This window comes from Gnatocerus cornutus, chromosome 1 (genome assembly GCF_029298725.1).
Source record: "Gnatocerus cornutus isolate USDA-ARS CGAHR chromosome 1, icGnaCorn1.1, whole genome shotgun sequence".
NCBI lineage: Eukaryota > Metazoa > Arthropoda > Insecta > Coleoptera > Tenebrionidae > Gnatocerus > Gnatocerus cornutus.
Genome location: NC_142233.1, coordinates 27,473,098 through 27,497,384, shown reverse-complemented (window position 1 = coordinate 27,497,384; position 24,287 = coordinate 27,473,098). Strand labels below are relative to the sequence as shown.

Sequence of the window (24,287 nt, the reverse complement as noted above, 5' to 3'; positions counted from 1 at the left end):
CAAGCATAAATATCATGTCTAGTTTTCATACTCATAAATTAAAACTTCAAAGCAAACGTAAATAACCCTTGATTTTTTCTAATTAATCATGCAATATCGAAACTGCGCCAAAATTCCAATTATCGCAAATAAGTCAACGAATACAATGGAAAGATCGTAAACTAGTTTTCGTTGCCACGGTCTGCAGAAACCACTCAAGACTTACTCTTTGTACCAATGATTTATGTGCCCTTAATCATTAACTCCAGACAGGTGGCTTTAATTTTGATCAAAATGTTTTATAATTCTGTAGGTGTTCACCGGCCAAAAATTTTGGCAAATAAACCAAAGTGTCATAATAGCGGAAGCTGTTGCTCTACCTAGTTTCATAACATTTATGCGACGTATTTATCACCCTGTGTGCATCCAGTGGCGTAGCAACAACTTAATTGAAACAGACCACTGTTTACATTCAACTTTGACAACGTGTAACAATTATAAATAAATTCGCGTTATTGTGTGTGTTACCTTTACAACTATATTACGAGAAATGTTGGTTTATTGGCTCGTTAAAAATAAAATCGCAGACAGACTGTCGATTTCCCCGACCATGGTGCATTGGTCTGTCTCTTGGCACAACATGTTTCAGATACGGATTCGCTCGTACAATGTAATGTGTTAAATTAATTTGCATATTTATTATAAACCGTGCATAATTTAGTTCAGAATTCGTGTCATGTGTGAAACGAAGTGTGTCTAATTTTGGACCAAGCTTTTGACTTAAGAAAATCATAAAATAATTTTGCTTCAATTTCTGTGTGGAAGTTTCCAAGAATTCGTTCAACTCATCGATTTTCCACACGACTCATCCGATAAATTGTTGGTATCTCTTTTAAATTGATGAAGAGTGTCGTATGAGTTGGCTTGTCAAAACATCGGGGACGTATCTAGTTGTTTGCAAACATAAACAATAAAGAGACCCCTATCGTCTGGTGGATATTCATCATAATATTATGATATGTCATTTTATTAATAGAAAATGCACTTAGTATTCTTCACTCCACCGGAATAAACCCAACAAAACAAACATCCGCCTAGTTATTTTATTTAGAACGTCCAACAGGTTACACATACTAATTATAGACGAGTTTTTTCCTGGTCGACGTCTTCTTGAAGAGATTCCAAATAAATTATTAGAACATGGAAAGTATTTTGGAAGCGATGATGCTTTTATTGATAACGCCTGAATCCAAAGAAATGATTTCTTGTTTTTGACCGAGGCGAGAGGATCATAAATCTCCTGTGTTTGCCACATTCTGTCAAAGATTAATTCGAATTTGATTTGTTTGAAACTGTGATTTTGTTTGGTGTGAACAGATACGCGCAGATAATTTAAATAACTTTCAGCTCTTTGTCTTTAGACGTCACCGTTTCTCACTTTCTTAGTTCTAGGTATTAAAAAAACAGGAGATTATGGGCTGTTTTGTCCATATTTGTATCATGCGCTTTGATGGCGTTCTGTCATTTTATGTAATCACAGAAGTCTACTTACAAGGATCATAAAGAAGTTTTTTGGTGTCTTCTGCTTGAAGCAGTTCCTCTTTAGCTTTTGCTTTCTTGCAACAGTTCGCACGATTTAAACTCCGGAAAAATCTGGAGCCACGAAAGAATTTAAAGAAGACAAAACATCCAAAATTGCAAAGAGTGAGAAACGATTAGAAAATTCAAAAAACAGAATGAAAAGAATAAAAAAATTCATAAATTTCTAAAACGTGAGCAGTTTAAAACGATATACAGGGTCCGGCAACACTTGTGTCCACCCCCAAAATTCGTCTTTAATTTTAAAGATAAAATTTTGAAAATTTGCATACGCTCACAGTTGACAAAGCTCTAGAAGCTGACGTAAAAATTTGTTTTTATCACTGATAGTTTTGGCGTCGCGGCGCCTTAAAAATGTAATTGTTAGGTAATTGTGAGGGTTTGTGATATCAACCCCTAATTTAATTTTTTTTCAATATAAATATGTTAAAAATATCTGAGTTATTATTTTAGATTCAATGCAAATTGTCTTCAAAATTTGAGGAAAAAATGCTGTTTTATCAAGTTAGTTTCCAATTTTATTATGTCAAAATTGGGAACTACATTTACACCCATCTGTCAACATCTTGTGTCACAAACGACATCTATTCTTTGGCTCGCTTTAGATTGTAACAAAAGTCTTACTTGGTGAAATTGTCACTTTGTCGATGTTAATTAACGATTTCTGGTGTCCATAAAGTGCAACATGCCCGTGGTAATCAAAATTAACCTTTATAAAAGTGAGTGAAGTGACTTGTGAAATTTTGGTGTAAACGTAGATTGCCGCTGCACTGTCATAATTTTGAAAACTAACTTGATAAAGCAACGTTTTTTTCGCAAATTTTAAACACAATTTGCATTAGATTTAAAATAAAAACTCAGATATTTGTAGCACAGTTATGTTGAAATAAAATTGAATTCGCGTATATTTCCGCAAAAACTCAAAAATCGCTAAAAATTATACTTCTTAGGCGTCGCGACGCCAACCAAACCGTGATAAAAAAACAAATTTTTACGTCAGCTTCTAGAGCTTTGTCAACTATGAGCGTATGCAAATTTTCAAAATTTTATCTTTAAAATTAAAGACGATTTTGGGGGTGGACACAAGTGTTGCCGGACCACGTATAAAAAAATAATAAATAGAATTTCTGAAATTCTAAAAAAGGAACAAAAGACCGGACTAAATAAATATAAGGAATTCTAAACAGTAAAGCGAATTTTAAGTCAAAAAAGCTTCAAAGGATTTAAATTATAACAAATTTAAATAATGTAAAGGAATTCTGATGAGATGATTTTGAGTTAACGTAAATTCCAAATAACTGAAAATTTCAAGATCCTAAATTAAAAAAAAAAATACAATTTATGCAAGAATTTTAAAATTGTAAAGACTTAAAGGTTTTTAGATTTATAGGATTTCAATAATTAAAAAAAAATTGAAAATATGTGGGTAGATACATATAAAGAGTATAATGAATCAAAAACTCTAGCCAAGTGCAGAAAAGAGCTTGAAACGCCCAAAGCACTCCAAAAAATTGTAACTGCAACTGAGACAATTAAAAATTTTTAAAGAATTTACATAATCCAAAAAAATAAAAAATCCGAGGTTCCAGGGGTTACCAAGGATTTAAACGAAAGGAAGCTAAAAGTCGCAAAAAAGATTTGAATTTCTAAAAACAAAAGAGACTAAAGAATGTAGCGAATGCAAAATAAAATAAATAAATACGAAACAATAAAAACAAAAAACGAATGTGAAGAATTCAAATCTTTTAAACAACTTAAAAATCTAAAAGATTTAACCAAGCAAACAATCGAACAAATTCAAAAAGAACAACTAAAATTTTGAGCATTTGAATAGAAAATACGTATAACATTCTAAAAAAATCTTTCTTTTTTTTTGTCCTATTCATTTTACTGTTTTCCACATATCCACACTTCTCTTTTCTTTTCCAATCATTAAACCTCAAACGCAAATCATCTGTTCATTATTTTAAGACAAGAACTTGGAAGAGAAAACAAGTGAATTTTACTTTGTCAATTAATGTACAAGAGATTTCAATATGAGGGTAAGACACATTCCATTCTAGAAGACAAGATTGATGATCTAGTGAAAAGCCTTCCGCAGTTTCTTCACAACTATTTGTCCCTCTCGTTGACAACCAAACCTTAAACATTTCAGTTAATCTTGCTAAGCGACTAATATTTTGAGCAGATTCGTTGTCATCAAATTAATAGTCTCATTTGTCACCAAGATTTCTAAATCACTTCGTTCTGGTACATTGCTTTCGACGCGTCGCAATGTGACTTTTTATTTTTAATCGGAAAAGTTAAATCATTTGTATTTGGGCTAGTGAAAACGAGGTGTATTGAAACGGCCTCTATAAAAATACAACTTTCTTCGAGGTGATGACAAGACAATTATTCCTTCGATTTTAAATGTGGTTCTAATTCTGGTGCCAAGCCAGGGCTAGTTCCCGACGCTAGTACCGTCGCCTTTGGCACAACATTTCCCGAAAAACAAATATTTTTCCGTGAACATTTGACGGCGCCGTTGCACTTTAATGCAAAACAACAACGTTATTTTTAGTGTCATAAAGTTTATCCGCCGACTTTAAGTAGGTGAGGAGTGTTTTCTCTTCCCAGATGAATGCAATTGAAATGTTTTCTTGGCACAATTGACCACCGTACTACCGAGAATAATACTTATTCTTATTTGTTAGTGTCACTGGCATTGTCCTATCAGCGTGAAATTGCAAGCCGTGACTTAACACCTACGTTGGCACAACCACATTTATTTCGAAACAAATTTCAATCACAGGTTGGCGAAAATCAGCGAGCTTTTTTCCGTAAACAAATCATAAAACGCCAATCTGTCTGCAGAATGCTGCGCCTAAGGACGTCTGTCATGCAATCTTTGATTTAAGTCTTGCATTCTGTATAGTCGTGCTGCAGATGCTAGGCAGAGGCGGCTCGTTCGGAATGGCAGAAGTATCTTTATGATTCTCTTTATGCATTCTAATCTCAACTACTTGGTAGATTAGATACTCAAAATTGACTTGGAAAGAGGTGCGTCTACACTCATCCAGCTGGTTGAAACTGTCAACACTGGCAACAAAAAACCTCGGTCACTTTAATACTGAAAATTTATTCGCCATATTTTAAGTCGTAATTGAACATTTATGACTACTCCTTTTATAAAGAGATAGTAGATAACTTTGATATTTTTAAACCTCAATAAAACTAATAATGACCACTGAGGTTTATTATACGTTTCAGCAATATCGTAAAATATAATAAATTTATGTACATAATTACATAACGCTTAGTCAATGCTTCGCTTTTATCTTTCGGACGAGTCCGCTAGAAAAAAAATTGCAAAAAGCACAACCACACTTGAAATATTTCCAGAAGCCGGCACTCCGGGCGGTTATTTTGATGTTTGGTAAGCGATTTTAGCAACCTTGGAGCAAAAATTCCTTTAGAATAGTTGAAATTGAAGGCGCGTAATTCAATTTAGATACCCGCCACCAATAAGAGGCGAAAATTTTTCCGAACACGTCCGGTTTATTACGATAACTTGCGATACGTCCCTTTGATTGGTCCCTCATAATCATTTATTTTTTGCAAATGTGACATAAAGAAGAAACTTTATGTGAATCCTTTTTCGAATGTGTAATCTTGTGCAAGAGCATATCGTATCGCCTGCAATGAAATCCGATATAATCTCCTTTCATCTGAAATTACGACTCGAAAATCAATTTGCAGCCGTTCCCAAAATCGCGAAATTAACATTTGTAAACACGGCTGTCGCAAAATTAAAAAAAAAAACGAGGCGTGTATCCATAAGAAATGATTGTCAGTCGAAAACAATAAAAACAACCGTCGTCGCAGACATAAACATCGATGACATTGATCGTTGGGTAAACAATATTAGCTGATGAGCCCAAATTAAGCTGAAATTATAGTTGGCATGGGGTGCAGACAAGCAATTTTTCACAACCGTCGAAGACAGACAAGCGAGCGTCGTTTAAAAACGTGTTAAATTGGCGAATTTGGCGCGGGCGCCCTCCAAGGCCGCTCGAAATCTGTCAAGGTCGCGATATTCGGTTGTCCCGGTGAGGTGGCGACGAGTCGTCCATGCAGACACATGCACAACACACTTACATAACCCGCACACCGCCGCCACGACGAACCATGTCGGCCTTTAGAGGTTATTACCTCGGCGAACTCGCGAGCGCCCGTCTCTTCGCTGTCTGCAAACGGCTTGTCCGCTTGTCTGCTGCCGATGGTGATGTGTCGAACAAAGCGAGGGAGGCGTACACGACTTTGCGTAGACAGACGAGATGATATTTCTAGATAGAAATTATTTGATAAAATGCAGTCATTGATATTCCTTGAAACTACATCGTTATAATATCGCGAAAGGGTCATACAGATGGAATTCGATTGCTCCATCAACGGCAAAACCTGGTTCCAATTACTGAATAAACTCATCGTCAGTTGGATTGACTGTTTTTTGCTTCTAGTAGGAAAAATAGTTTTTTTTTTAATTATTGTGTAAAAACGCAAAGTCAAATCGTGATGGATCTAAAGAATCTAACGGATCTGAAGGACGTGAAGGAACTAAGGAATCTGAAGAATCTAAAGGATCTGAAGGATCTGAAGGATCTGAAGAACCTGATGGATCTGAAGGATCTGTGACGGATCTGAAGGATCTGAGGATCTAAATGATCTAAAAGATCTAAAGGATCTAAAGGATCTAAAGCAGCGGTCGGGGAACCGGGGTAAATTACCCCAAATGGGGTAAAAATGAAATTTTTAGGGATAAAAATAAAACTTTTGTGAGTAAAAAGTATATATTTTTAATTTGCTATTTTATAAACCTGTTAGTATTTTTTTCAACTTAAAATAACAAGAAATTATCATTTACTTAAATTTTCTGTGGGGGCGATTTTTTTTTCCTCAACTGTATATTACTTATACTACTTATTACCGTTATGTATTACTAGGTAATACATTGATAAATTGAATAAATGATGTTTAAATTAAATTTTTAGTTATTGTTTTCTTTTCAAAATTATCATGGGGACTATAATATAAAATATGCTAAAAAGAGGCGATTTCGGTTTTTTTTTGCTCTTCGCCATGGGATAATATCAACTTACACAAAAATATTGTAAATATTACACAAAAATATATTGTGAAAATATGATTGAAAAAGTTCCCCGACCGCTGATCTAAAGGATCTAAAGAATCTGAAGAATAAATCAAATCGTTTCTAACGCAAAACTTTCCTACTTGACTGCTCAACAAAAAACAAAATGACAATCCTCGGAAAACGTGTTTGCCACATTCTGCCAAGGATTAAGTTGAATTTGATGTCTTTGAAACTGTGTTTTTTTTTTTGGCATCAACAGATACGCGCAGATAATTTAAATAACTTTCAATTTTTTGTCTTAAAGGCGTCATTACTTCTCACTTTCTTAGTTCTTAGTAGGTATGTACCTATGTATGTACTAAAAACAGGAGATTATGGACAGGTTTGTTCATACATATTTGTATTATATTCTACGCTTTGATGGCTTTTTTGTGCTATCACAGAATTTTTTTTTAAGAATCGTAAAGAAGTTTTCTGCAGCTCCTCTGTGACTTTTGTTTTCTATAAAATTCAAAAGATTTGTTTCAAAATTTCAAACATTTCAAAATTAGAAAGTATCTAAATACTTACTCGCTCTAAAGCGACGAAAGAATTTAAAGAAATGTGCAAAGTGCAAAACAATTTACATATTTTATATATTAAAAAAAAGGATAGAAAATTCTAGGAATTTGAGGACTCAAAAAATCTATTTACTCCGAAAGTGTAAGTTCTTAAAAAAAATCGCCAATAGCAAATAATAAATAGATATTATAAAACGGTGAACAAGTAAAATAAAGAATCCTAAAAAATACAGCGGATTCATTCTAAACCCAAATGGCTAAAAAGAATCTAAACGATAACAGACCTAAATAATGGAATTCTAATGAAATAGGAATTTAAAGTGTATGTAAATTTAGAATACTTATCTGACACTGACCATTATTAAAATATTAAAAAATTTATAAATTAATAATTTAAAAAAAATATTAAAAAGTTTATAATGCATTCACGATCTTTTTAGACCGCGGCAAGCCATGGAAATCTAGTAACATGGTTGGTAGTCAACCTTTGTGAGCTAAAGTTTCCTGAAAATGATTGACATTAGCTCTGTCGATTGGAGTTGTCACCTTTTTTTGGTTATGAATTGTGTCTGAAACCTTTCCTCTGTTGCCAATTTGTATCGAACATTCAGAACTTGATAATTTTATTGAATTTTTATCTAAAATTTTGAAATTATTTTTCAACAAAGGCAATATTAATCATAATGGAAGACATTACTGCTGGTACATTCCATTGGCAAAAAGTTTACAATTTTCAAGAAGCACTTCTGCCAGGTCTTGATTCTAGTCATAAAACCTTAAAAAAGTTTATTTGATCGAATTAGCATTTGACCCAGGGTTTTATGTTATGGAATCTCACACTAAAAGCAAACTTTGGCGAATTTCGTTAACCAAAAAGTGCAGCAATTTAGAATTTGAATTGTTTTTGTTTACATAAAGTCTTGTGATCGTTCACTTCTCTGTGTTTGTAACTCATAGACTTAATAATTTTGTAAAGGGTTGTTCTCTCGGCATAAAATTCTAATTGTTGCCGCTTATCAGCCAAAAGTTTTCATCTTTGGTGTCCAGAACTTTGGAAACGGTTGCACGCCGCACCTAAAAATATTTTGAAAACAAACGTCTACGGGACTTTCTACCTTACAAGGAATATTTGTAACACCTCAGATCATTTGTTCCAGTCTTAAATCAGGCCGATCTTTTTAAAGGCAAATTTTGTTCGAAAACGAAATCACTTTAGGCATTTTATTGCAATATTTTGTAGATAATGCCTTTAAACTGTTACTTCCACGATTAAAAGGAAACACACGATTTTTCCGGTATCAGAAAAGTGGCAAACTTGCGTGCATGAAAGACTCATGTCAGATGTGACAGTAAAAAAACTACCTCTGTCAGTCATTGTAGCCAACAAAAAGAAAAAAAAAACATGGCCTACTCTGGTCTAAAAAGATCGTGAATGCATTATAATATGCCGAATTTGAAAATTTTAAAAACCGATTCATCAAACTAAAAAAAATATAATGAATCAAAAAATCTAGCCAAGCTCAGGAAACCTAAACAACATAATCTTAAAATTTGTGTAGTTCAAAACTCTAAAGAATTTGAAAAGTCCAAAATACCATAAAAAATTGCTACGAATATTCTAAAGTAAAAACAATTGAAAAATTCTAAAGTATCTTCTTAATTCAAAAAATAAAAAATTCAAGGGTTACCAAGGATATAAAGAATCCACAGAATCTTGAGAACGCAAGAGTCGCAAAAATCCTAAGATTCCAACTTCTAAAAGCAAAGTAAATGAGAAAATGTCGAAAATGCAAAAAAAAGTTAAAAAACTACGAAACACTAAAAACAAAAAAAGAATTGAAAATTTTAGGAATGCAGAAATTTCTAGAATCCAAAAATGTGAACGATTTAAAGAAGATTTCAAAAGGATACAAAAATTCTGTCTGAGTATCTCAAGTATCTGAAGTATCTGAAGTATCTGAACTATCTGAAGTATCTGAAGTATCTGAAGTATCTGAAGTATCTGAAGTATCTGAAGTATCTAAAATATCTGAAGTATCTGAAGGGTCTGAAGGATTTAAAGGATTCTTATTGGAAAACAATCCTACTTTACCATCCAGTCAAAAACAAAATCACAATTCCTCAGAAAACAAAACTTACATCTGCATGGTCGTATGTATGTACATACCTAGGTAACCTAGGTAGGTATGTAATTTCGAATCTTCTCATTATGTGAATTTTTTTGAATTTGAGCCCGTTTTTTTATTGTAATTACATTACCATGTTAAATCGACATGACACGGTGATACCATTTCTTTACGGTGTTCCATATTCCTCTCATTTTTCAAGAATTTCTTGCATAAACATTCTGAGAAACTCACTGTTGGCAAATGCCACCAAATAATAAAGAGATATAATATCACACCAGTGCTTGTTAAACAACTAATATTACTGAAGTACACTACGCAGGGCATTTTCCGATTATTTATATCGTTAGCGCTCAGAAACGAAGAGTAGAAAGTTGAAAACCAATACTTAACTTTTAAAAATCTATTTAGTTTTAAAACCAGTAAGAGCTTTCAGTTTTTTTGTTACTCAGGGAGCACGATTTTAGCAGACTTACTCAACTAAAGAACAAAAAACAAGCTTTCATTTCATGTTTGTGTTGTGTTCTTTTTAGCTTGGTGCTAACATTTACCACATAATTTACAGAGACGGTTTTATATGCTGATGATGATGACATTAACGGAATGATTGCTGATGTAGACGTAAACAAGGAAATCATGAGAAAAATGCCCAAGGTTGCATTCAAGAACCATTCAATTGATATAGAGCTAACGGACTTATTTTGATTTTAATTATTTTTACGTTTTTCAAGCGGGTGGTCACCTCGCATTTTTCCAAATTCATAAAAGTTGATAAAAGAAAAACTTTACGAGCAAGTTCTTCCATGGTTTAATGAGTTTGATTTGATAAAGCTTAGACTCTCATTAATTAATTGCCAGCAAAAAGTTACGACATTAATCGTCTAGTTTATGACTAGAATTAACCCACGATACTATTAGAGTGGCAGTGAACTTTAGCAACGTTACTACTGATTTTTCTGTCAAAATAAGAGCATGCATGCTCGACGATACGTAATAATTGTATTAACAACAAAAAACACGTAGCCAATTTCCGTTGGATGGCAATAACCATCTCTTCTTCTAGAACTGCTGTCAGCTAGGAGTGCTATTCCCCGGAGGCAAACGTCTGGTTGTGCACTTTTTTCCCCTATCATTTGCTACAATTGAACCATCATTAATGACTCACTTGAAAAATTCACGAATACACTTCGCCAGTTAAGACCAGACTCAAGTTTCATACTTCGCCACGCTAATAATTCCATGCCACTGCTCCTGTCTAATTGTAACAAAATTCGCTTTTGCTAATAGGTCAAAACTCTCCGTAGAAACAGATGTAAAACTTGTTTGGGTGTTGAAGACACAAGCCTGAGGACATCTTGCTTTGAACTTGTACAGAGTTTTTCAAACTTTAGCCTTGAGAATCCTCAAGTTTCAAATGGGCCAATTATAATTTGTGTTACATAAGAAGCATAATTTATGATCTACGATTTTCGAGCGTTTTTTCAGAACAGCGAAAGGCGATCTTCAAAAATTTATACGAGATGACGCATTACGGTAGCTTGCACTTCCGGCATTGGATTTTACCTATCAGTAGTCGAACATGTACAGCGTCAGTGAATTCATAATTTATTTCAGATATGGTGATGCCGAGGAATGTTTGTGCAGCTACCGTGTACTGGAGCAACGTCAGGATGCTAATAATATTAATATCGTGGGTTGAGTCTCTTTTTGAAATAAAAGGAATCTACTGTGTCGCATTGACTTAATTTATCATCATTCCTTTTCAATTTAATTCAACTAAAAAATTATAATTAAGCTTCATTGATTAAAAATAATTACAGCAATCGAACTGATTGATAGATTGAACAATTGCCTGAATGAAATGATAAATCGAAAAATACTCAACGTTCTACTTTCTAAATCAAGCTCGAGCCGCAAATCCTGAAAACTCATTGCAACGCATGCATACAGAACGACCTTCGCTAATCACGAGTGCAGGGAGTAAAAATAGGTTTTATTACATTATCTGAAACTTTAATAATAGCGCAGATCGCCCTCAACTTAACCTTAGTGCATCCGTAAATAGTTCCCTCCTTATGTAAACATTTATGAAACTGCAGAAAAATTCGATCAAAAAACATATTACATAGTATGTTTGTGTAGATTTCAGTAAATTACAAAAGCGAGTGGATTATTTGACAGACACCTACCCTAGTCTGAAATTGCGTGGGGCTGAAGCCAGGAAAAATAAATATGAGAAGAATTCGCGTATCCAGGAAAATTAGTCACAGAGTTTTATGGGGTAATGTTGCCAAAGATTGTATTTTTGGAAAGGAGTCCAAGTGGGCATTGAAATTTTAGATGCTACAGTTTTCCTGAATGCGGGTTTTTCCTTGGTGGAATTGTAAAAAAAAATTATACTGCTGTCATCGAAAATGGCAATTAGCGGAAAAGGTTAATATTAGACTTACACGACATTTCTCCTGCAGAGAATTTACCGATTTGAAAAAGTGCAATTTTAGAAGAATTTGAAATGTCAATTTTGTGGAAGAAGTTAATAATAAAATGCCTGCCAATCTGCAATAGAAATAACAAACACAAGTTGCAATAACAACAACATTACTTAAATATTCTTTTAATAAAGCGTTATAATTATCGTAGAACAAGATCATGTATGTTATGTGCAGCATCGCGAAAAGCTCATAGCGAAAGCTCGCTCACATACCGTTAGTTTTAGTATGAGGTCTTTTCGGCTCTTGTACTGTAAATAACTATTTCAGAGCCCGACTTCATCGATCATAATTCTGCCCGCTATAATTATTTTCTTACCTACCTGCATTTTCTTTTAAAATGCTCACCTTTCTTTCTTAATTGCATACATCAATCAAATCTATTACTATGGTGCATGCAGTGTACTAAAGAAAAATGTAAATATTTAATAATAATAGTGTGAGTTCTCTATCTTATGATCTTTCAGCGGCTTACAAAAGGAAATGTTAAGTGCACATTATGCACTTTTCTAAACAGGCAGGTAGAACGTGGGTGGCTGCTTTTTGTAATTGCGGATTGCACCATTTTTCTGAGGCTTCGTTAGTAAAACAGTTTAGATGACCTTTCCCATGGTTCATTACATCTGCTCTTTGAGTTTTTTAAATTTATTACTTTGGCTTTTTACTACTTTTGATATCAAGATTAGCAGACATAACTTAAAATAAATTAAAACTGTAATAATGTAGATTACCATCTAATACGTGTTTAACTACAAATAATTTTGCATGGTATTAAAATAACTACACGTTGTAAAGAGTATATTACCATGTTTTGTCGGATAATGATGTTAATTTTATTGCTTTAAAGTTAACATCTGGCCAGAAAATGAACTAAAATTATTAGCGTCTGAAAGGTTCCACACAGAAACTATGAAATTTCTGAATAAAATCTAATTTTTTTGAAAACGCACCGCTTTCACTTTGTCTCATTACTCCAGGAAGAGTGTCGTTAGTCATCATAGGCTGCAGAATGAACAAACAGATTGATGGCGTCCAGGTACAAGTTTTTCCTTGCTTATTGCACCCAAGTGGACAAATTATTATCATTAGGCGTCATTTAGTACATATAACTGTAGAGAAATTAGCTTGGTGAAAAAGTGGCTAGTTTTTAGTGTAATGAACTGCGTGGAGTTTTGGCAGAAGGTGTAAATCGTTTTAACTTCTTCATTCAACATAAAGTCGCCACTCCAATTTTTATGTTTATGTACACGGCGAGCCAAATATTTTTCTCCTTTGTCATCCCACTTTAATCATTTCTCCAAGCAAGACAACAAATATTTACATTGATTTGCATTTTTAAACATTTTAATTTTGATGCGGACATAAATTAAACTCTATGAATCACGATCGATCGGTAAACAAGAAAATTATTAGAAAAGGTGCCAGGGCCGTCAGTGAGACAGTGCTGTCGAATTGAAATCCGAAAAATGCAAGGAATGTCCTCATCTCTGCTATTTTTAGCAGCCAAACTAATCCGGAGATAGTGTGTCAATGGGTCGACGATCCGGTCGTCCGAAGGACCATTCTTCAGAGCCGTGCATAACAATTACCGTCTCTAGTCTCGACAGAATGGAGGTATAAATTGTAATGGAGGTGTTACGCCACCACGTATCCTCTTCAAGTAAAATACGAGCAAGTGCATAGTGGCGGATGTGCGTAGATTCTAATTATGCAGCAAGCTGGACTGCACAAGGTTAACAGGTTCAGCCTTTCATTCATTTCCTCCATCATACTATTGAATTGCAGCTGATGCAAAAAACGTCATAGTAGGGTACTATGGAAAAAACGAGGCGCTTTTTCCGCACTAGTGAGTCATGTGGGCAGGAAAGGACTTAATTGACCACAGTTGGTACACCTTATCTTGCCTATATCGGTTTTCTACGACTTTCGATTGTCTGCGTTAATAGTCTTCGACTGTAATTGTGTTTATGACTCCGCGATTATAAGGTCTGCTCTTAATTGCAATCATGCATGAGATAAATAACTGCATTCGTTACTATTATGTAATTGAATTGAGCGAAAGAAATCCACTCCATTCACGGATTTTTCTAACTCAACGCCGTTGTCAAAGTGTTATTTATTACACCACTGGCAAAGGTCTTGAAAAATCGTCTTTTTCTACATATCTACCACCTGTTAGAAAGGAGACTAAAATGTGGCGCAAGATCCAACAGCAGAAACAATAATCCGCCAAAAAAGGAAGTGTAATGTTTACATTTTTGTTTCCCGATGTAGCTACTTTTAATTGGAAAAATAAAAATAATTTGCAAAGATTTACAACCCGCTCTATAAAGTCACCGACTGCGTAACTTCACGATCATTAATGAAAAGTAATTCAGCTACCGATGCTATAAACGGAAATTATATAATTTAATGTCTCAAATTAAATTGCTTGATTTTTGAATCTTGCTGTTCTTTACGACTTGCACGGATGCATGAGTGCAGCTTTTACCTTTTACTCCAAGAATTTATACGATGCAATGCGTATCTATAATGCGGGTTTAATAATTTTCATGTTATTTTACCACTTTGCTCCAATTGAATTGCTTCCAGACTTTGGGCCTTTTGAACTGAAGATTGCAAAATTTTTTCCGATATCTTAAGGTTTTTGACACTTTGGAATCATACACTGTAAATGTTTTTGGCCAGAATGTTTACTTTGTGTTAAAATTTTGAAAAAAATTGAAATTTGTCATTTGGTCGCCATTTTAAAATATGTAGTGTCAAATAACATCAATGGGGTATTTTTTTCTTAAAACAACAATTTTGTGGTTATTATATCTCACGAATACATTTTCTACAATTGTCTTGTAAAAATTTCTAGAATTTATTTTTCTAGTCTATGCGTGCCAGAAACGAAAAATTTCAAAAAATATTTTCAGGAAATTTATAAACCATGTTCTCAAAGTTCCCAAAATTTCGTTGAAAGGACAAAATTTTTTTTTTCTGCCAAAATACCTAAACGTAATTTTTCTCTTCGCTGGAACAACTAGACTCTCATGGTCAAAGCCAAAGCACCTCTAAAAAACTCAACAAATACCTACCGCCCACAACCTCGGCGCATGTACAGAGTGACAACGTAACCTATGGACATTCCCCAAAATCTAGCCTTGATGATCTGCCAGTAAATCTTTGGTGAAGCCACTCTGTATCTTGTTGGTATGAAAAAAGGCACTTTGATCACTTAGGGTGGGTTCATGCGGTGGGCTTGATAGTCACGTGTCATGATGACAAATGCCTGTTTTCGAGATGCGCCAGGACCGTAATGGCCATTTACTGAGCCATGAAATCGCAGCGTTCATTTCAATTAAGGAGTCTAGACAGAAAAGTATAAATTATATACGGCATCGTATTAAAATCTTGAAGGACAAATTTATGTAAGTAAAACCATAAATCATTTCCTGAACTAGAGGATGATGTTGATTTTTTTCGGCGGACCACAAATTGTACCTTTTAATGGCGAAGGAATGGCAAGCCAACAAATTAATTGTGTGTGTGCATCGGAGTGACTAATAGTGTTAGGGTCTCAGACGATGACGTAAGACTTTTCTAATCTAGCCATACATTATAATTAATTACTTATTAATCAATTACACGTAAGACTGCGTCTGTGGTTTAAATCACATTTTTCATAACCTATAACTAAGAGCTATAAAATCTTCAGGAATTCTTAAGATGTGTCTCATTTTAATAATTACTCGTGATTTCATTTGACGGATCCTCTAATCTAACATCGAAGAGTTTTTTTATCTCACCCAAGCCTACCATGAAAAAATTACATAAAATTTTATTACTCTGATTACCAAATTTATCGCTCTGAGTTGCGTTAATTTTATGTAAATTAAATAATCTGTTATAAATTGCTTTTAAATATTTATGTGCCCTCGTGGCGCGATCTTTTGTCGGACACTATTGTAGGCGACAAACAGCACCACACACTTCGTGCCAAAGAATTGCTCTCAAGACAGTGAATTCCAAAAAGCAATGTCGTTATCGACAGGTAAAGCATTATGAATATACATACATTTTAGTGCAGGTAAACATGTCCGCCATGACACACAGGAATAACAGGATGTATGTCGGTCAGACATAAAACTTTTATATGCAACTAACGAGTTAATACATGATTTCCTTTCATTTCAGAAAAACACACATCCTTCGATTTATGATCCGTTTTTCCATTTGTGGTAGAAACGTGCAGACATTTCACATCGAGAAGCGAAATCAGAAAAAATGAAGCCGACTTTTAAAAAAGTTGTTTTATAAAAATGCAAGTATAATATTATCATCAATATCAGGGATTCTGATTTTGCATTTTAAATGATTGAGATGATTAGATGATTAAATCTTCCATTAAAACTAAGTATAAAGTTACTACAGTTTTTCAGCATGAATTTTCAAACCACGCAAGGCAAAAACTGTAGAACTGCATTCCTTTACACTTTAATATGACACGTTTTCTCTACTTAATTGCAACGCATTTTTTTCTTATTGGTTTTGTTTATGGAAATCTCGAATTATTTGGTTCTACCTCCATAATAGGCGCTTAACTAAATTAAATGACACCATTTTGTAAGTGTTTTCAGTATTGAAACTGACCTGTCGCAATAAAAAACACTACCTGCGTGTGAATTAGCATAATTATTATTTTTTCAAACCCAAATTTCAACCTACTCGGATTCAAGGCGTTTGATCACTTGTTATTTTTATGGGGTCCTTGATCAACTGATTGTTTTTCCGAATTGAATCATTTGATTACATTCTTAGAAGGCGTAAAATGCCATGACAGCGTGGTGACACATTTACCATTTTGGGGCTTAAAACTGGAAAATTTTGGTGCGTATACTGAACGGATTCCACAAAGAATGCTTCAAAAAGTTGTTTATGGTTTTTAGACGACTTCCAGCCACAAATTGTAATCTATTTGTTGGTAGCATGACAGGAATTTTAATTAACTTCATGATTTTTCTGTAATTTATCCCTCCAGTGGTTATGAAATCCAGCATTACGAACTGCTCAAATTAAAGCGTATTTAAATAGTTTAGATTTTATTTATAACCGTGTTCCGAAAATTATGACCTCAACTGAAAAAACATCCAAAAAGTGATCAGAAGACCAAGTTGGAATAAAAACGTCAAATAAACTCCCGAAATATTCTGGCAATAAATGTTAATTTAGTGTCATTAAATCCTCCAAAGAATAATGTTTTTCAGGTAGACACGTCGCCAACATGCGAACATAAAAATGTTTCTTCTTTAAGTATTAAACAAACTTTTTGAGCCAGACAAGATTTTATTACACGTACAAATAAAAATACCGCAGACTTTTATTTACGGCACCGGAAAGAAAGTACATAAAACATATTTTTCAGTTGAGAAGATCTTGATCTGGGTGTTGACAGGCAGTATCGGGATATTTCTTGGAAAATGACAGTGGGTTGTGTATGACGGTCTCGGCGGCTTTACTACTGATCTTACCAGATGTGCAATTGCAATTTGTGCATTGTTTACGAATTCTTGCTTTCAAATTCTCTGAAATATAGTTAAACATCTTTACGTCAGAAGATCCTGTAATCTCGTGATTCATGAGGCGGTTTTACATAATTATTTGCAGTAATTAGAATGCACATGTGCTGCTATTATGATGTAATGAGTCAACAAAGCGGGCAGTAAAAATGCGGAACGGAGATCGCGGAAAGATATTTAGAGGCCAGCTTTTCGTATTAAACAATTATTGAAATTTGCACTTTTGGATAATAACATTCGTCAACAAATTTGGGACGAAATTTGTACTAGATCAGTGGAAAGTCATTTTTCTGAGTAGGTGCATCCCGTTCACATTTGTTTTTTCAGTTTTGCTTAACAAATTACAACATCATGAAACTTTATAATTTATCATTAAAAAAGTAATTAAAAAAGCTTTCTAACGTACTAAAAAAGTCGCCAAAAGAGTCAATATATCTGAGAAGAATTCCGAAAAATGAATAGTTTTGAAAAACCTTTTGATACTCAATTGCACAGAACTCCTTAATTACTACTTTAATTTTTTAATGTAATACGTTATAATAGAGGTTTAGATCTTTGCTTCTTAAGCGGTATTAAACATGTCATTATCTCTTGTCATTTATAAGATACATGACAAAGAATATGGAGTGATCATATTTTGCTAACTCTCCAAGATTTTGTAAAAAATTTAATTTGAATGCCCACAAAATTGTAATTTTTCTGTAAATCTTGCATTCCTAAACAGTTTATTCATTGGAATATAATAGATAACAATTATGCAACAATCGTCGATTTTTTTTTATATTTTAAATAAATTTAAAGCTGTTTTCAAATTAATCTAGATAATTTATTGATTTTTTGTATTTTTATCGGTTGTCCGGAAAAACGTTACATAGTTCCATTGTCTTCCCTAGAAAATTTAAAACCATTCCTTTCAAAAATTTTCGCATTCTATTTTTTTTGGTTGTAAGTACTTACATTGATTTTTTTGGCCAGTAACTTCTAAACTAAGAACTAGCCAATGCATTTGCCAGTCCGTGAAATAGGCAAAATGTTAGTCTTTTCAATGATGTATTACAATGAACAAATCGATGTAATCATTCTTGAGTTATATGCAAAATTGTCGTTTTTCGGGCATCGGGCATTCAAAAATATGTATTATGGAAAACACTAATTATAGCGATAAGTTTTGTGGCTCATTGAAAAGCTTATTAAATTATGTTTTTAAAACACTGACGAGCGATGTCATAACTTTGCAAGTTTTTAACAAAAAATGAAGAAAATAAATTTTGGTACAGTAGAATTTACCTATAGAAACAATATTTTTCAAGAATATCTCTGATCCGGACCACTTCTCCAGTACAATTTTTTTCTAAAATTTGTTGAGTACCAAGTCTAATGTAATCACACCGTTTCTATTAAACTTTAGTAACCGATTTGCAAAATCCCTATTATGTAGATTTTGTCCCATCTACATAAATACCAAAGAAGCTTTACTCATATCATCGTCTCGATAAGAAGCTGCAGTGCAATAAGAGGATTAAATGACATTGTCTGAAAATGGCCAAAACGCGAACTCCTAACTTATTCATAACGTACGTCCATTTGATTAACTGAACCAGATCAGTATCGCTATTGTTATCAACTCGTGATTTGAAGATTTCTACTCGTTTTGCTTGTGTGTACTCATTCCTTTTGGAAAAGCCATCGATCTCCTTATCACTGCCCACATCTACGAAAACAAAATGTTTTCAATGAACGTTTCTGTTGTTGAGATTTATAGTGACTGAACGTGTAACAAATTTTATCAAGCGAATCAGGACAAGGAAGCTTGTATTAATAAAGGCTAGAGTCACGTAATGCAGCAATAACGGCGTGTTTAGTGGTATGTATAATGTAGTAAATGTCTTAGACTCCCGATTTAAATGTGTACCTTTCCTATAAATTGTGTAACAGAAAACGACGTTAATGATCTAAATCGCCATTCAGGATTGTGTTGGGAAAACGAATAGCGTCAAATTGACAGAAGAATTACAGTTTCTAGAACATTTGTGGTGGTAATTTATATCAAAGAAAATACATCTCTTGTGAAATAACATTTTTTTGACATTTCAAGCTGCACTCGTTCTTAGAAAAATTGCAGGTGTGCGGTCCAAGGTCGTGTTACATGATCAGGGTCGTCCTTTCTACCTATGCAATAATATAATGCACAGATAAAATCATCAAACCGTTTCAATGAGTTGTAAATCTAACGCAAACTTTTAAACAAACACATGCAAGGTCAAAAAATCTGAAGATGTGACTTTCATATGTTGCAAAATAATTGTAAGTATATCCTTTAACAAACAATCGATGAAACTCAAAGAATTTGGGCCAGGCACAAAAAAATCGAAATTCTTAATGAGGTTTTCAGAATATACACGACTAAATTAGTAAATAGAACACACTAAAATCAATTATAACGAATTTTGGATGACAGAACATTGGTCTTAGTTAATTTACTGTCCAGAGGATCTCAGTGAAACAAGCTGCATGTGAGCGAACTTTCGCTATGAGTTTTTCGCGAGAATACTGTACATGATTTTTCATACTGCATTTTCTATAACTGTTTCTTTGTTTTGGCTTTGTCAAAACTATGGGACTTTATGTTATTGTTTAGTCACCAATATGTTAGTTTCATAGAATTTTTGATATGCGTTTGACCGAAGCTTCATTTTCTCTATGTGGTTTATGTTTGTCTAGTCGAAGCTTTAAGCGCACTAAGGAAGTCTGGGAGCTTTAGCGTGGTATAGCTATTTTGGATCATTCAACACTTCTCTAGATTTGGAGAGAAGTTATGAGAGAAGAATGAGTGGTGGATAGCAAAAGATTTTTTGAAATTGCAAGAACTTGCCGATTATTAGCGAAGGCTTCGAGCTCAACAATGTTATCTGTTGTGGATCTACGGCACGGAATCCACTTCGTTGTGGAATAATTCTATTATTACATACCTTCTGGGTAGTATGTCAATCTTTTTTCTATGAGTTTGCACGTGGTGCAGGTGAAATGGGCCGGAACGACGATGCGTCCGTATGAGGTTTGTTTGGTTTATGGAAGAGGATCTCCTTGAGAGAACTCGGTTGTATACAATGTATCTGTTAAACAATTTTCTTCTGCGTTGGGAAGTTTTTTATCGTCAGGTCAGAATCTGTGTCATGAGAGTTTGTTGATTGATTTTTTTCAAAGATCGTGAGATTTTCTGAAATGTTCAGAACTGTTTGTTTTCGATACTGGCAGCTCTTCTATTTTTGGTCGAATTGCTAAACTTGCTGTTTTGTGGAAATGCTGCTTCTTTCCTCAGACTCTAGCTTTCAACTTGCTACTTCAATAATTTTAGAATATGAAGATTTTGCTTTGACTATGAGTTACTTTGGACAAACAGGAAGCTTTCATTAAATTCAATAAATGTAATTTTAAAGAGAACAAACTGCAAATGATCGAAGAAACATTTCTATAATGAAGAGATGTTAATTTTTTTTGGATTCGAAAAAAAAATCTAATACCCACCTGTTTTGCTTTGAGAACTAATTAGTTCGTCATCATAATGATTATAATAAGCTTCCATTAATTACAATTGTAAGCACTCCGACCGATATTGTCATTATGTACGCAGGTGGTAGGTATTACATGGAGGTTGCACGGTAAAAAAATAATTCTTTGTTTGTGCAAAATAGACATAGTAAATGCATCTACGTACGTTGTGTTTCTAACATTTAATAAAAACCCACGACTGCACTGAACAATTCCTCTCGAACAATAAGTTTAATTATGGCGGAAGCAAATACCTGTGCTTAGATGGTCTTTATCAGTGCATTGCATCTCCAGTAATTCCTATCTATTCAGCATTCGTACGAGATTTATTTATTTGAACGAAACCACCTGCTCTGTTATTATAGTCTGTATCGCTTAATTCTACCTTAGTTTACATCGACGTGGTGCAACGTTGCTCTCAAGTGCAACAGGTGTGATAGATAATATGCACGTTGCATATTTGCAATTAAAATTAACTACAGAACACAATTACAATTGTCTATCATGCAAATCAATTGCCGTTAACGATGAATGGCCGTATCCTCGAGAGAAATGTTGAAATCCATATTCTGATACATACATAATTGCTATCTGTTGTGCGAAACTCATGAATGCTACAATGTATATTGCAAATAAAGAGAGATCCATCATGAACCGTATGCGCAAAAATGAATCAATTTATCCCATAACTGTACGGGCAACAAGATTTTAACCGGAATTGACTCGTAGGCTCCAACATTTTAGATTTCATGTCGTTACTCATCGTTGAAGTCTCCACGTGAATTTGACAATTGCAACAAATCTTCGGCATATCCGCGACATGTTCTTGTTTGTCGTCGTACTTTTGATTGTTATGCATGATGGACGCCAGGCAAGAAATCTAAAAAAAGAGAACTGCTGTTTACAGAAAAACACGGGTGTATATTTTGTTTTTACGGTTCATCAAGACGTCTTTCTTGGATCATAAAAATTCAAGTACACTTACGTGGGTCGACAAACTCTGCGATTTCGTTGAGATGTCTCTGCAGAAGGGATACTCAGCTGTCGGTTTGCCAATGGCGAAACGCGCATTTTGTAGCAAGTTGATTTTCAGATTACATATAATTACCAATTAGGTTTATTCGACAAGACCAAAGCTGAAAACGATTTAATTCCTCTCATGCCAATTAAGAAAGTATTAATTTCGCTCGTTTCTCTTCAAAATAAGAAGTGGGTTCATCACAAAATATGTAAAATTCTGTTTCGAATTGTAAAAAACTGTAAAAAACAGACGTTTGCACAAATTGGAAGAAAAACTCAAACCAGTTTGTAGAACTAAGTTAACAGGCTTGCAGTAAAATACCTAAAGAATGAAGAAAGTTAAACTGATATCCATATTTCAACGTTTTTTTTTTTAAATGAAGGATTTAGCGGCGGAAATAATCGTTTAATTATACTCAATTAGCGTCAGTCTTTGAACAGTAAACTGATCGAACATCGTATTTTATGTAATATTGTGCAGTATGAATTCTCGAGGGAAGAAATGTTCCTTCCTCTGAATTTCCAATAAAATACTGTATAATTAAACTCTGCGGAGAGCTGAAAGAAAATAAAATCTTTATAAAACAACCAAAAAACTATTCAATTATCTATCTAATGCTAAATGGAAACTATTTAGGACGTTCTTTGTTTTATTACACTCTGTAATTATGAATTTTTAATAGAATACCCAATTAGGAAAAAATTTAGAGACGAGATTTGAAAACATCAAATTCCTTGACCATCAAATATTTCCAATGGCAATCCTTTCCTCGTAACGTGAAGCTAAGGCCATCTGTTGGAAGACCGCTGGACCTCAAAGAGTGTTAGATTCAACTTTGTAGAAAACGTTACATGTATTTTACAAACTAGCTACTCATAAATTTTCGAACGTTTTTTTTGTATTTTAATTTGAGTTAATTTCAAGACTAAAATTACATACTCAAATGAAAGGAATTATAACTTCTTTCGTTAGATGAGCCCTGTCACTGTAATTCCTATTAATTAAAATGTTTTTTTTAACTAGTTACGTCTGTTTTGCAGCCGGAACTTGCTGGTTAGCCATGCTGCGGAACGGCCGTTGCACAGAGATTCTTTACGAAAGAAGCAGCAGAGAACACTGTTGTGCGAAACACGGAATCCACACAGCATGGTCTCCAGACGAGTTTGATTCCAGCACTTTCTTCTTTTTCCGTGTCCTAGGAGACGGGGTCCACTGTTCTCCTTGCAAAGGTAATCACTCATTGTTCGAGTAGAATAAATGATCAGAAAAAACAACTTCTTCATGTCTCCTCGCAAATTATTTAATTCCCCAGTCATTTCCTAAGGTTATTGTCTTCCAGTTTCTTGCAAAGACGTCGATTGTGGCGTGGACAAGACATGCGCCATCAAGAAAGGCCGTCCCAAATGCGTATGTTCGTCGAAATGCAAAGAGGGCAAAATCCGGTCAAAACGAGGGCCGATCTGTGGAACCGATGGCCGGAGTTACCGGAATATTTGCAGATTAAGGAAAAGAGCCTGTCGGCGGAAGGCTAACAACTTGGCCATCGCTTACAGCGGCACCTGTCAAAGTAAAAGTTTCTTGTTTCATTTCAACGTACTGAACGATTTGTTTTCTAGCTTCCTGTGATAAAATCAAATGTCCATCCGGCATGCATTGCCTTTTAGACCAAAATTTAACTCCACATTGTGTCAACTGCACGAAGAGGTGTTCTGACAATCCGAAGAGGCGGGAAGTTTGCGGCTCGGATGGACTGACTTATCCCAGCGCTTGCCATTTGCGGGAAAAGACGTGTAGGAAGGGAAAAGCCATCCCGATCGCCTACAAAGGAGCCTGTCGAGGTAAGTGACTTTAGGGGGATACTGCAAGCAAAACCTGCATCTGCTCTTCTGGTTTCAGAGGGAGCAACTTGCAGCAAAGTGCGCTGCCAAGACCGCCAGTCCTGCTTAACAGACCTCGCGACAGGAATGCCTCGATGCGTGAGCTGTACTTCCACCTGCCGTCCACGCCACATGCACGGACCCATTTGTGGCACCAACAACAGCACTTACCATTCTTGGTGCGACATGATGATAGACTCCTGCGCTAAGGGTTATATCATCGATACCAAGCATCCAGGAAAATGCGTAAGTTGTTTTGATGAAAAAGGTAAATGTGTTGAAATTATTGTGTTTCAGACGACGAACATTTGATCTTCATTAAAGTACTTCGTAGACTTAGAGAGAACTAAAACCAAAGAGTAGCAGCGATATGGACTACATTGATAAGG

The 24,287-nt window shown here is 34.5% G+C and overlaps 1 protein-coding gene across 1 annotated transcript in view; it reads left to right on the top strand.

Annotated features, from left to right (window-relative positions):
* Positions 1-24,287, top strand: part of Fs (Follistatin) — a 27,112-nt gene extending 2,825 nt beyond the window's left edge. Inside the window, exons 2-6 of the mRNA XM_088045542.1 lie at positions 23,062-23,250; positions 23,361-23,588; positions 23,638-23,859; positions 23,918-24,144; positions 24,196-24,287. Coding sequence (XP_087901668.1) covers positions 23,062-23,250; positions 23,361-23,588; positions 23,638-23,859; positions 23,918-24,144; positions 24,196-24,210 — 881 coding nt within the window. The 3' untranslated portion in view covers positions 24,211-24,287. The remainder of the gene's footprint in view (positions 1-23,061; positions 23,251-23,360; positions 23,589-23,637; positions 23,860-23,917; positions 24,145-24,195) is intronic.